A 14603-nucleotide genomic window follows, 5' to 3' on the forward strand; every position below is an offset into this window, starting at 1 on the left:
TGGGCTGAATCAAACTCACCAGAACAGTGTTGGTTAGGTCCAAATAACTCCTCAGTTCACAGAGTAATTATTCATGGCCCGTGGTGACCTCTCCCCGAGATCTGAGGTCTCAATCTGAACAAACTGAAGGGCCACCGGCTCCACGGCTAACTGAGCTTCTTGCTAACGGCAGCTAGTTGCTATAGCCAAAGAGTGCAGTGAGCAGCAGTTAGAGGTGATGCTGCCCCCTATAGTTTTGGAGCTACACAGCTCAAACACAATGTGGTAGAGATGATAATAGACTGATAAGTTCAGTTGATCAGAGTTTCAGTTATCTTCCAGCAGCACGGAGACATTATCCTGCAGATGTTGGGACTCAGGCAGCGGCTGATTTCAGACCTGTTCATGTGAAATAAACAGCGTGTTGTAGGTCTGCAGGGGGATCAGTCGGGTTGTGTTGCCCCGCTGAGTCGCATCACATGTTCTCCTGCTCCTTCAGTACAACATCCTTCAGTCATGTAAAATTCATGTTACACATCTCTCCACTTTAAAACCTTTAAGTGCTCCTGCAAAACAAAAACCTGCTGAGACTCCGCGGGATGAGTTTATTCTTCAGGATCTCTGGAACCTGAACATCAGAGTAAAAGATGAGCCGAGCTCCGTTTTAACTTCGGTTCAGTCTGAATCCATCAGCCAGGAAATTGCAAACTGCGTCTGTGAGATAAAACAAAAACCCTGAGGGGAGTTTAAACATCAGGCTGCAGGAAAATGAAAACAGGAGGAAGAAGATATCAGAATGACGAATGGAGACACAAATGAAAACAAACTGAAAACAAGGAGGGAAACAGAAAATAGGCTGAGGGAGAAGAGGAAATGGAAAGTGTAAAATCACTGAAACTGACTGTGACAGAAACACAGACAGAAACACTTTAACTCTGGTTCATTCACCAAACGAACCAAACCATGAGGGAGGAAGGTACGGTGGCCCTGAGAGCCCAACAGACTGCAATATCTCCACCAATCTGACAGCACATGAAGACATTTTCTTAATTAGTGTTTTGTCTCTTTGTAAGTTCTTTCCAGCTGCAGCGGTGTTGAGCTCTCTGACCAGGAGGATGAATCCAGGATCAGTTTTAAATCCTCTCAAATCCTTGTCCAAGCTCGTTAAGCTGAGCCTGTACGGCTCTGTTGCCTCTCCTCCTGGAGCGATCGCATCACTTGTGGTGAAGTTCGGTCCGGTTGGAAGATGCAGTGGGCAGTGATTGTCTCAAAGTCCGCTGCACTTAAAGAGCTTCATCCTTCAAGGGACAGTTCAGCCAGAAAGTAAAATCCAGTCATTATCTCGAGTCTCAGGTCAGGTGAAGCTTTCAGCGTTCTGGTCTTCACACTTTTAATTGCCTCATCTTATCTTGTGACAAATCTGACCTGTTGGCAGCGTTAAGAATTATAAATAAAACCAATAGAAATTAATTTTCTGATGTCGGTCATATCGAGGCCTCGGTATAAAATTGAGAGCTTCAGAACCAGTTAAAATCTGCTTGTATGTTTGAGTAGAAGTAGAAAGTTGCGAGTTAAAATCCAGCATTCAAAATGTATTGTACTTTCATTTCAGCACCAGTCGCTGTCCAAATACGTTTCTTTTCATCATGAGATCATATTTATCAGGATTTAATGATGCCATCATAAACATCAGTATCAACAGTAGATTTATGATTTGTTATGTCAGAGTTTTGCTTCACTACATCCAGACAGAGTCGCCTCCTCGGTCCCGACAGCTCTCTCTCAGTCGGGTTCAGTTGGAGCCCATGTGCGGCTGATAGAAACTTCCTTGAATCTCTTAATTGGACTCAAACTGAACTGAAACTCCGTCAGCTCGTCACCCGCCAGCCACTTCACTGATCCACAACAGTGTCTGCAGCTTGTTTCAGGCTCACACGACGGCCTCTCTTTTCTTCTTCTAGCTGTTAAAATGGTCAAACGTAAAAATGTCTCTGTCAGAACCGGAGAGGCTCAGAAAGAAAAGAACTCTGAGTAAATATTGACGGTGAGAAGTGAGAAGCGGCTCTACGCTCCGTCTGCTCCTCATTAACACTGGAACTGTGGTAAGCTCCACCCAGCTGGCACCTCCAGGACGCCAAAACAAACCGCACACTCTCTGCAGGGCCCGACGGGCCGCAGCTCTGCTCGGCTGATGGAAACATGTGTGACCTCTCAGCGACCTTTCAGAGCCAGATGATTGGGTCCCAAGAGAGAGTCCAACTGGGCCCCGATTGGCCGAGCAGGAGGCTGAGCTGTGATGTCATCGATTGCTCAAGTTGTTGTTGGTGTTTGAGGGGGAATAAGCGTGTGTGTGTGTGTTTGTGTGTGTGTGTGTTTTGTTTTGGTGCAGGAAACATAAAAATATTCAGTGATCTCATTCTGACTTCATGATTCCTGCAGAGCCGTTGTGTTTGTGACGGTTCTGGTGCAGAACACAGAAACTCACTGACGCACAAAGTGAGATTAAACTTCTCATTTACTTTAATCCAAAAATAAAGACGATCTGATCCAGGAGGGAGGCAGGTGAAGTGTCTCCACAGCGCAGGAGAAAGGTCTGGCTGCACCAATCCTCATCCTGCTGTAATGGCTTGTTTTAAACCAATCACAGCTGTCCTTGGGGTTATTTAAATCAAGGGTGCAAAATAGTGTCAGGAGGGACTGTTGTTGTTCATGGGTTGGCAAGCTCTGGCAGTAAAATAGCTAAATCTAGAGTTGTTCTGAACTTGCTACCAGTATCGAAGTTAAAACACTGGAAACTGTATCAGCGAGTACACGAGTCTATGCACCAACACCACAGAATTGATTTATTAGACACAGAACTCTGCTACCTCCAGCAGCGTCCTGTACACCTACATCCACACAGGGTTAGCAGCTGGAGAAAATACTAATAAATGCAGATTTGTCTTTAACACATTGGATCAGATCAACTGATACACAAAGTTCAGGTGTCAGAATCAGGAAGGAAAATTTGTTTTTTTCATTCATGTCGTGCCAATTCTGCACAAAAGAAAAGGTAACAGCTGCTAGCTTAGCTTCATACCATTAGCAACCAAGTAAGGGTAAGTAGTCTTCAGTGTGTAGGTTGTTAGCTCGGAGAATGATGTCGATGTTTCCTGTAGATACAACGTTAATCGGTACGCGTTGTAAGAGCTGCTAGCTTGTTAGGTTGGGTTAGTAGGTCGCTCACTTGAAGACTGTAGAGACGGGGCGAGTCAAAGGCAACACGCACACGACTTTTTATGGTGCAGAGAATCAAATCCAATGAAAAAGAGAATTCAGGCACATTTTTTAACTCTGCATTGATTTAGGCTGAAAATGGACTTTCTATATTTGACCTGTGTGTTTCTACTGTGAGATTCCCCACAAACGCACTACATATGGAAGGAACGTGTTGTCTGTTGTGGGGGGGGGGGGGGGGGGGGGGGGGGGGGGATTTGGAATAGTCCTCCCTCCACCATAAGGGAATGCCCCACATATTCTTCTTTTAAAGGAAAACTAAAACAATGGCTCAAATCAGCGACCACTAACTGGACTTGTGACTACTTGTACACTACTTTTTATTGTTATATCCTGTCTGGGTCTGGTATCCTTCTGACTATGTAATATATTGTGTTGTGTGTATTGTCTCTTATACTTGTATTTTATCTATTTATTTGTCGTCTCTTCTATTTGTATCTTTTCCATTTATTTCTTAGGGACTACAAATGCAAATTAGCAGCTTTGCTATAATCCGACATGTTTACATAGATATTTAATATCGATGTTCATCAATGTGCACTGTCCCTACCCAAAAATAAAGCATTTTTATTATTATTATTATTAGAGTTTTTGTATCATGATATAAATCATTTGCTTTTTGCAGGTTGAAGAGTTGGTCTTTTGGATATGTGTGTATATTTTTTCTAATTTGTATTTAAATATATCATTAATTTATAAATATTTTTTCTACTTAAATTTTTCTTTTATTTGAATGTATTTCTCTGACTAGTATAAGTGATCTGATCTGAGATACGTTGTATTGAAATTCATCAAATGTCGCACAAATCAGTGAAAACAGTGTAAGCTAGCTCGCTAGTTAGCAACCAAGACATCAGCAAACTCGTAGTGTTTTGTGTTATAAAGAAAATGATCATCACATTGAAACATCAGAAAGTTCTTATAACCGTCAGTTTAGGGCCTGTGTGTCACATGACCTGCAGTACCGAGTGTGTCCACTACACTGAAATAACTTCCTGTTTCCTGTGGGGGCAGGGTCAGGACTTCTGATGATGTCACAGTAACACCTGACACTCTAACTGTGTGTGTGTTTTCAGGCTGACCAGCAGTACGCCAGCAGTGTAGCAGACAACCTGAAGCGCCTGTAAGTCCACCTGCATGATGGGATGCCGTCTCTATGGCAACAGATGCTAGAGGGGAATCTTCACACTCTCTCTCTGTGTGTGTGTGTGTGTGCGTGTGTGTGTGTGTTGTGTTTGATCTCAGCTCGTATGCGTCAGCCTTTGATCGCCGCCGTGTGAACAGCTGTGTGTGTGTGTGTGCCATTGTTCACGGCATGTAGTCAAAGTGCAGCATGTTAGTGCATGATTAATTTATCTCTCTCTCACACACACACACACACACACACACACTGTGTCAGCAGCAGGAACCTTTCTGTAAAAACGTTTTTACACTCAAAGATCAAGTGTGATTTTTTTCCTCCACCCCATCTTTTTCTTTCCTTCATCCTTCATCTCCGTCAGTCTTTTCTTTCCTCCCACACCTCCTTCTTTTCTACGCTTCATTATCATTTCATTCACACCTCCACCTCCCAACTACATCTCTCCTTCTCTACATCCTCCTTTCCTTTCCTTCCTCTTACGTTTGCATCCTTCCTCCTACCTCCTCACTTGATATCGTTCTTTCAATCTGAGTGGTGGAAGAAGTAAAAGTACCACTACAAAAATACTCTATTACTGTTGTACTGTTGGAGCAGCTCCAGGTGGAGACAGTTTGAACTACCTACTACAGTTAGCTAGTTTAGTCCAGGTGTTCCCAACCTCCGGGTCGGGCCCCTCCAGAGGGTCACCAGATGAATCTGAGGGGCCGTCACATGATTCATGGAACACACAACGTTAGTTCAGACTTTTAATCTGTAAAGATGTGTTTTATGTAAAATATTAATCTGTGAAGTAACTAAAAGTGGCAGATAAATGTAGTGCAGTAAAAAATACAATACTTCCCAGTTGTTGTGGAGTAGAAAAGTAGGATATTATGGAAATACTCAAGTAAACTACCTCCAAATTGTACTTTGTACTACTTTGAAAGTCACCCATATAAATAGAGTTCAAGTAAAAGTCTTAAAGTATCTGATATTAAATGTACTTAAGTATCAAGAGTACCAGTAAAAGTAACTGTGTTTTTGTGGTGTTTTTCTTAAAATGATTGATGATAAAAAATCAATTAATTTGTGAAATATGCAACTTTGGCTCTGATGCAGCATGTAATCTGTAAAGTAACTAGTAACTAAAGTTATCTAATAAATCCAGAATGTAGTGGAGTGGAAGTACAAAGTAGCAGAAAATGGAAATACTCGAGTAAAGTACAAGTAGATCAAAATTATACTGAAGACAGTACTTGAGTAAATGTACTCGGTTATACTCAAAGGCAAAGCCACACATCCTAACTGATGTCTGCTGACTGTCAAGTAAATGTACTCTGTCGCTGTCTGTCTGTCTCAGCTTCAGTCAGCTTTATTGATATAACAGGTGAAGACAGTGTGTTATATGTTATAATGTATATAACAAACAATAAACAACCAGTGAAGTGTGAAGTAAACTAACATGTTTGTCTGTCTGTCAGTTTTCCAGCAGAGATCCAGTCGGGTCTGTTGGAGGTCGTCTCTCCGTCCGTCCACTTCTACCCTGACTTCTCTCGACTCCGAGAGTCCTTCGGAGACCCAAAGGAGAGAGTCAGGTCAGTGTGTGTGTGTGTGTGTATGTGTGTGTGTCTGTGTGTGTGGCTTCAGTACAGGAAACTTCTCTTTCACTATAAAAGTCTATTTGAATAACAACAGGTCAGTAAACAGGAAGTTTATTATGTTTTTTTGGAGTCCGTCCGTGTTGTTTGTTGTTTGTTGTTTGAGGAAACTCGTCATCAGTGCAACAGATGATCAGATTAGATTAGATTACAAATATTCTATTTGTAAAGTACGATGGCACCCAGTAGAGTGCATACCTCCACCAAGGTCCAACAGTCCCCTTTATTTCAATCAAGCCTAATCCAACATCAAATAAAACGTGTTTAAATCTTTTTATCAGGATCTGTATAGAACTGTTCTCACTCATAAACACCAGCCTCCTGCACAACTGATTTTATCCCGTTATCTGGATCCACACCAGAAGTTAGAGGGGTCTATTCTGAACCCAGACTTTTGCTGACAAACCATCCAACCAATAAAACAATAAAACAGCCAACTGACCAACCAACCAACCAACCAACCAACTGACCAATCAACCAACAAACATGGACCTGGGTGAAAACATAAATTTGCAGAGGTAATTAGAGTTTGACGAGGTGATAATTCAGAATCAGCTGTTTGCTGCAAATTTAATTAACAAATCTCAAAATGACTAAAAACAAACCAAATAACAATAATAATAAGAGTTCAGTTTAAACTGAAAACAAGGTGTTTCACTCAAGGTCAGGTTAGTTTCACTTCATTGAGTCTCGACTTTAAAAAACTGCAGTTTATATTAATTAAAACACACACACACGCACAGTCACCTGTGCATGTGTTTGATTTATCAGCTCCAGTAATCAGTGAAAGTTGTGTAATTTTGAGTGTGTGTGTGTGTGTGTGTGTGTGCATTTGTGCGTGTGTGTGTGTGTGTTTAACAGCTCCCCAGGCTTCTGTCAGCCTGTCATGGCTAATTCATGAGGCTCTGAACCACACTGAGCGAGCTAACTAGACACACACACACACACACACACACACACACACACACACACACACACACACACACACACACACACACACACACTTAAATTGGTCCTCCTTGGCATCCTAAAGGGAAACACACACACACTTTCGTTAGGAGTCAGTGTGCAGCTCGAGGTGACATCATTTTACTTAATAAACTGTTACTCCACCCCTTTTTGGTCTTGTTACCGTGGTAACACAGGAGAGAGGGGGCGGAGGTGAATTCAGAGGGAAGGAAGGATTGAAGGAAGTAGGAGGAGTGAAGGAAAGAAGAGACGAATGGAGAAAGGAAGGAAACAAGATGGAGGACTGAGGGGAGGAAGGATGAAGGTCTGGACACATCAGGATTTAGAATAAACTGCGATCAGAGGATCCACAAAATAAATCCATGTAGAGTTCAATATTGTTGAACTCTGACTTGTGAATTAGCGCTGCTGACCAATGACAAGCCGTCTGAACAGTTTTGAAATTGAAAGGAGAGAACGAAGAGCCAGACCGTCCAGACTGAGGAAGGTGGAGTAGATTATCAGCTGTGTTGCACCGAGACAAACGTCAATGTTGCGAAAACCTCTTTTAAATAAAACATGTGGACTTTCTGTAGCGATCTTGCTAACAAGCTTTATTTTCCCTTTTCAGCAACTTGCTAGTGAACAAAATGTCAGGAGAAAGTAGAGTAGAAGAAGAGCCTGAGTGACCACCTTGGATCAGATGTCACTTCCTGCTCTACATTCAAATAAACCCGTCCATCAGTGGGAAAAAAAACACCGTGTTTTTACACAAAGACAGAAAGAAGTTCATGTAGAACATTTGCTGAATTCAGGGCCGGTTTTTGCTATGGGCAATGTGGGCGACCGCCCAGGGCGCAATCTATGTGAAGACAAAACAAAACTCGCCAGTTTTCTAGACTACCGCTCATTTCCATGTCAAGTTAGTGGAGTGGGCGCTGGGGCGCCTCATTGTCACATCAACTTGCTGCTGAGAGTCACACAGGTTGTGTGTGTCAGAAGAGGCGAGGGGGAGGGGGAGAGGGATAGACTGATGATCCCAGGCCACACAACACAAACTGCTTCCAAATAAATTGTATTTCATTCCTAAAATTAATATAGACCCATATACCTACATGTAATTAATTGGGTTATGTGAAAAATGTAAAAAAAAAAAAAAAAAATCTGTGCATGCATCTACGTGAATTTGTTTACATCACGTGACTCCGGTTGTTTGACGGGCGAACAGACGGTGTTGGCAAAAGGTAATGATGTCGAGTCTTCATCTTCATCATGGATCAAAGTAAAAGAGCAAAGAAGCCATCAGGTGCCCAGTTCAGAAAAAGAAGAAAAGAAGAAGAGAAGAAACGGGCAAAAGATAAAGGTATGCAGATTTCTATGAGTGACGTGAGTGACAGTAGCCTATAGGCTATTTATTAGCCTCTTGCTAATATGTTGCTACTTAGCCACAGAAGGTTTTTAATTTTGCTGAACTAGCAACTATTAGAATTGAGGCATCATGTCATGCAACTAATTTCACCCATAGGCAACCTAGGCTAGTTTGTGTTTGCAACACAACAAGTGCAAATTCACACAGACGTCCTGACTGTGGAATGTTTAATGCTATACGCTATATGCTAACTTAAATAACTTCTAATATACATTGACATGGCATTTTGTAAGCTACATGTGATAAAGCTTTTTGAATAATTTGTAGTGTGTTATGCTTAGTTAATAGGATGTTAACAAATGTTAATAAAATGTGCATTATGGTCATTTTAATTGGGTAACTGATGCATGTGTGATCTAAGTGTGATCTAACTTACATATTGTATCTTAATTGTAAATTCAGGGGCACTTATGAAATATTTTGGAGCTGGAGCACCCACTGGCCAAAATGAGGAGTCAGATACTTCCACAGCAGCCACAGACATGGTCCTGGAGTCTGATGAGGAGCCATCTACCTCTGCAGCCACACAGGCCTCTTCAGGGATGGTCCTGGAGCCATCTACCTCCTCAGCCACATGTTCCTTGCAGGACTCCTCAGGTGTGTGTGTATGTGTGTGTGTGTGTGTGTGTTAGATCCTGTGATGAAGGATTTGTGCAATTTACATTGGTGTTTATAAACTGTATTTCATTTATTTATCCTGTTTTTTTCTCTGTTCTTGTTACCTTTTTGTATTTAAGATTATATATAATAAAATAATACAAATAATATATAGTTTTGCTGTTTTTTGGGGTGTGTGTGTGTGTGTGTGTGTGTGTGTGTGTGTGTGTGTGTGTGTGTGTGTGTGTGTCAAGGGATGGTTCGCCCAGGGCGTAAATCTAGCCAGGACCGCCCCTGGCTGAATTTGCCAGAAGGAACAAATAATGAAGAATTTGTTAGAGACAGCGTTTCACAAAGTTTATAAAGTGTCTCCAACAAACTAACTATCACTAAATGAGACATTTGTTAAGGGAGTCTGGTGATGGAAACACAGCTGTCAGTTGAGATTTTCATTCCTCTGTTATTGTTTCACTTCACTTCAGTGAAACACTGTTTGTGTCTGTATATATCCAATCACTTACTGTTGGATGTAAACACACCTTAAGCTCAGGTGAGGGATCGTACCTGACCACCAGACATGAAGCTTTGTTAGCTATGTGATGTTAGCATCTGTGAGGCAGTTAAGGTTTCTTCTTTTATTACAGATTTAAACAGCCTGATTCACACATTTTGGAATTAAACTTTTTTTTTTTTTCTCACTGATTTTTATCTTTTTTTAATGGATACACAAACAACTCCAAGCTCTTCTTTATAACTGGCTAATTGGTTTAAAACTGCAAACAAAAACCCTCCTTTATCTAGAAGCCATTTTTATGATTTGATATCCTCCCTTATGTTGCATCAAATGTGGTGTTTATTCACAGCGAGCGTCAGTGATGAGGGCGAGAAATTAGGCTAAAATATCAACTGAAACAACGAAACCTTCAATGTGAAGTTTGTCTCACTGCTCCAGGCTTCGTTAGAGGAATTCTCCCTTTTGAGAAAGTTTAAAAAGATGCATGAGCTGCATTAAAGCATGTACGTCTTTAAATCTAAAGTCTTCTCTGCACAGACACCACCTCCTCCTCCTCCTCCTCCTCTTCCTCCTCTTCCTCTCTCACTCTGTCTGTCTGGTTACGGCTGAGTTATTTTCATCCTCTGGAGAAACAGTAAAAACCAGTTTCAAACTTTTCTCTGAGTCTTGCTGCAGACAGTCTGGAGGATGAGAGCAGGTTTAAAGACGTCTGTGTCAGGACTCAGTGCTTCATAATGTATGAAGGAGGACTGAACAGGTAGAGAGACCGTCTGATCTCAGAGGAGGAGGGGAAGAGGAGGGACGACAGACGCTGAGGATTTTGAGGATGAACAAACAGATTTCTCTTCATCACGTTTCAACTTTTTGTAAACAGAAATCTTCTGCTTCGTTGTGAAGCTAAACCTTTGGCTCAAAAAGAGTTCACAAGAACTTCTTTTCATCAAACTGAGTTTTATAGAAATAAACAGAAAAGTGACGGAAAGAAGGGAGAAGGAAATCAATCCAACATCACTTCCAGAAATGTCAAGTGTTGATGATTGGAGCTGAAATATGTCAAACGTGTCTCGTCCTTAAACAGATGCTCAGGGACCAGGAGACAGACAGATATCAGCAGGGATTCGTCCTTTTTAACAGTTTGTATGCATACTGAAGCGTCTCGCTGTCTGAGGAGAGACATTAAAGTAACGACAGTAAAACGAGCTGAGAGTCGTGACCTCGCATGTTAAAGCAGCTTGTTCAGTTCAGTGTCAGTATTTCAGTGTAAAGATGTCAGACATGTATATTTCTGAAAACCTCTGACAAGTTGAAACTTCTGTCACCACAGATATCCTGACATCTTGTCAATTATGACCAGTTTGGTTGCTGCAAAGACGTATGGAAAATGTCGCTTCAAAAATGTACCAGTTTGTACTGTACGTCCCAACTTCGCGGCAAAAACATCCTGTTTCATTGCTGCAAATTCTTGTGGAAACGTCCCGATGTCTTGGCAACAACATCAGTTTTTGTTGGCACAAACCTGGATGGAAATTTCCCTACATTTCTGTTTTTGTGCCACCAAAATGGTAGGAAAATTATCCAGACGTCTTATTGAAAACACCTGGTTTTGTCGCCACAAACATGGTGAAAAAAATATCCTGACATCTCGTTAAAAATATCAGTTTTCTTCACGTCAAACACGGCTGGAAAATGTCCTGATTTCTTGTCAAAAAAGTCCAAAGTTTTGTTGCCATGAACTTGGCTGGAGAATGTCTGAGCATTTTGTTAAACACACCTGGTTTTGGCACCACAAATGTGTCTGGAAATGTCCCGACACCGTAAACACGGCTGCACTGCAAAATGTTCCGATGTTGTCAAAAATATCTTGTTTTGTCACCACAAACACCACTGAAAGTCTTTCCTAAAATCTTGTTAAAATATCCAGTGGTTTCACACTTACAAATGTTGAAACACTGCCTTGAACAGTGGTCTCTGGCTTGGCAGCCATCTGTGCTTAGGTTTAGACATAAAAACACTCGGTCAGGTTTAGGAAAACATCGTGTTTTGTCTTAAAATACCTGGTTCTGTCTCCAAAAACACAGCCGGTAAATGTCACGACGTCTCAAGAAACTGAAACAAGTCCAGTTGCCTACGATAGAGCACTTAGATTTACCATGACTTAGATGACTGAGAACCTTCATCAACACAACTTCTCATTGAAAGACTCAGTTTCAGCACCACAAACACACCAACATCTCACTAAAATATCTGTTTGTGTTGCCCCTAACACGGCTGGAGATGTCTGGATGTCTTGTAAAGAATATCCAGTGGTTTCTTCTTACAAATGTTGAAACCCAGTCTCATACAGTGGTTTCTGGCTTGGTAGCCATCTCTTGTTAGATTTAGACACAGAAACCTCTTGGTTAGGTTTAGGAAAACATCGTGTTTTGGTTCTGTCTCCACAAACACGACTGGAAAATGTCCCGACGTTTCATGAAAAATATCATGTTTTGTCGCTGTGTCTGGATATGATGCGCACAAATGATCAGAAACTCAAACTTCCAACATCTAATCCTGCCAGTGCAGCTGAATGTCCTCATGCTGACTTAAACATGAACTGTGGTGACTCGAACTCAAATTTCAAAGACTGAAGGCTGACACTTAAAGTTATTGATAGCACAGAGTCACAGGCTGAGCTGAAGAGTCTCTGTGTTCACGCTCAGCACAGATAAGTGGCGTTTAATCTGAAGACACTGGGTCTTGTTGTGTTGGAGTTCGGGTGGAGAATCAGCTGACTTTCACTGGCGTGTTAAATGTGGTCGATGTCTGAGGGCTGAGACAGAGAGCGTGTAAGGCGAGGCCGCTTGTTGAGAGCTTTACTGTTCGCCTATAAAAAGCTCCTTTTTCTCTCCAGGATTGTTTTTAACCTCAGCGGGGATATAAAAAGGCTATTGACTCCCCGTAGTAAGAAAACACTTTAAACTGTGGATAAACCGCTGTGTGAGGAGATGAGCCAGGCTGGTGGGGGGTGGGGGTGTATTTATGGTACAATAAAGACAAATAGAGGACAGAAGGGTGGAGGTGGAGGTGAAGGTCTGCAGACTGAAGGAGTCAGACGCCATGTGTTCATCACATGCTACATAAAGTTACACAAAGATATTTGTGATGTGATGTTGGTCTGTTTTTAGGGTCAGACTCTGAGCCGGAGGAGCTTCAGTCACATCAGACACATCAGACCATGAAGTCTATAAACAGCAGAGAGGCTGCCGCTCGCTAAACTCCCCCATCACACTCTGCTTTTCACTTCACATTCACACTGAAGTCATAATCAAAGCTGTGAAGGTCACAGTTAATTAAACGTTTCACTAGGATGCTTTCTAGTGTTGTATGAGAAATCCTCTTCCAATAAGTTTTTATTTAATCAGTCAGAGTCATTTGTTTTTGTTTTTTTGTTATTCAGGGAGAAATGTTATCCAGGAAACATTTTAAAAGATGTTAAATATCATCAGTTCTGCTTCGTCTCGCTCGTCTTCCTGTAATCTTAATTTAATGACTGATAATTGTAGAAGATAAAAAGTATTTTTCTATAACATTTATTACAAATACTCGATGGTTTCCAGCTGAAATAGAAACACTGTTCATAAACACAAAAAGACATGTTTCAGTCTCTGAGCTCAAATAAATTACAACTTTATTACTTATTCATGTTTTCAAGGAAGTAATCAGATTGTTTACTTCACCAAAATAACTGATCAACAATCTTAAAATATGAGTGAAAGTTCTGCATTTTAAATTTTATTCAAGTAAAAGTATCAGCAGTATTTTCAGCTTCATGTAGTAAAAATAACTTTTCTCTGAATGTTGTAATTGTTCTGTTCATGCTGAAGTAACTAAACTTGCACATTTACTCAAGTACTGTACTTTTTTACATTTTATGCTTCTTTATATTTACTTCTCCACATTTCAGAGGCAAATATACTTTGTACTCCACTTCATTTATATGACAGCTTTAGTCGGATCAAATAAATGATGATGTATTATTATAGATTAATATAAAACTTTATTGATTCGGAGAAATTCACAAACGACCCGGCTGTATATGACGTCATTAAAATGAGCTCCATGTTTAGCAGCTGCAACATTAAAGTGATGAATAAATCAATAATTAGAATCAAATAATATAGTTTATTAGTATATTTTGTTACAAATACTTTTATTTTGTACTCAGTGGAACTGAAGTATAAAATCTAATAATAAAATAATAAAAATAAAACACGCTGCTGATGTTGAGCTCACAAACACCCAAGAGTTTCCTGCAGCCTCCGTAAATATCGAACTCTGTGTGTCTGTGTGTGTGTGTGTGTGTGTGTGTGTGTGTGTAGATGTTGCTAAAGGATGGAAGTCCCCTCTTGGCAATTTCTTTTTAAAAAATTAAAGATCACATTTGAAGTAATATTATGGTAAAAGAGCTTAAAAGAAGCTTTTTTATTCTATTTTTGTTTTTTCAAAATGACCAGAAACACAGGTCCCCTCTTAGATAGGGGAGACATTTAGTGCCCTGTTAGCAATATTGACATGTATGTGTGTGCGTGTGTATGTGTGTTTACTGAACCTCGTCTGTACACACACTGATTCGATTCATGGCTGATTGCTTGGTGCTGTTTTCTGGGAGCGACTGGACCAACTGGATGGAGACGAGCTGTTTAGATCCAGCTGATAGTTGATCTGATGGATTTATCAGCGTCTCCTCTGCGGTCGTTTCCTCTGACGGTGTTGGAGCTGATGTTGTTCCTGCTCTGGATGTAAATTTGTTCAGTGAGGCAGTTAAATGATGTAAATGAGAGAAGAAGAGCTGCAGGTTATCGTCTGTCAACACCAACTGACCTACAAACTGATTTCTGTGTCTAAGATCAAGTCGGTCAGATCGTTGAGTATTTATTGTGTTTAATGTGGTTTTAATTTCATATACTGACATCAAAAGAATACCTGAATTATGTCTTGATAATGTTTTCATAATTATTTACACATTGACAAGTTCACAAACAGCAACAACATTTTATCAAAACCAATCAATATCAAATCGAAATTAACATTAAAATCAAATCA

The 14603-nt window shown here is 40.7% G+C and overlaps 1 protein-coding gene across 1 annotated transcript in view; it reads left to right on the plus strand.

Moving 5' to 3' along the window:
• Positions 1-14603, plus strand: part of mgat4b (alpha-1,3-mannosyl-glycoprotein 4-beta-N-acetylglucosaminyltransferase B) — a 106781-nt gene that overhangs the window by 56190 nt on the left and 35988 nt on the right. The window contains exons 5-6 of the mRNA XM_073487181.1: positions 4332-4378; positions 5857-5970. Coding sequence (XP_073343282.1) covers positions 4332-4378; positions 5857-5970 — 161 coding nt within the window. The remainder of the gene's footprint in view (positions 1-4331; positions 4379-5856; positions 5971-14603) is intronic.

This window comes from Pagrus major, chromosome 18, assembly GCF_040436345.1.
Source record: "Pagrus major chromosome 18, Pma_NU_1.0".
NCBI classification, from domain to species: domain Eukaryota; kingdom Metazoa; phylum Chordata; class Actinopteri; order Spariformes; family Sparidae; genus Pagrus; species Pagrus major.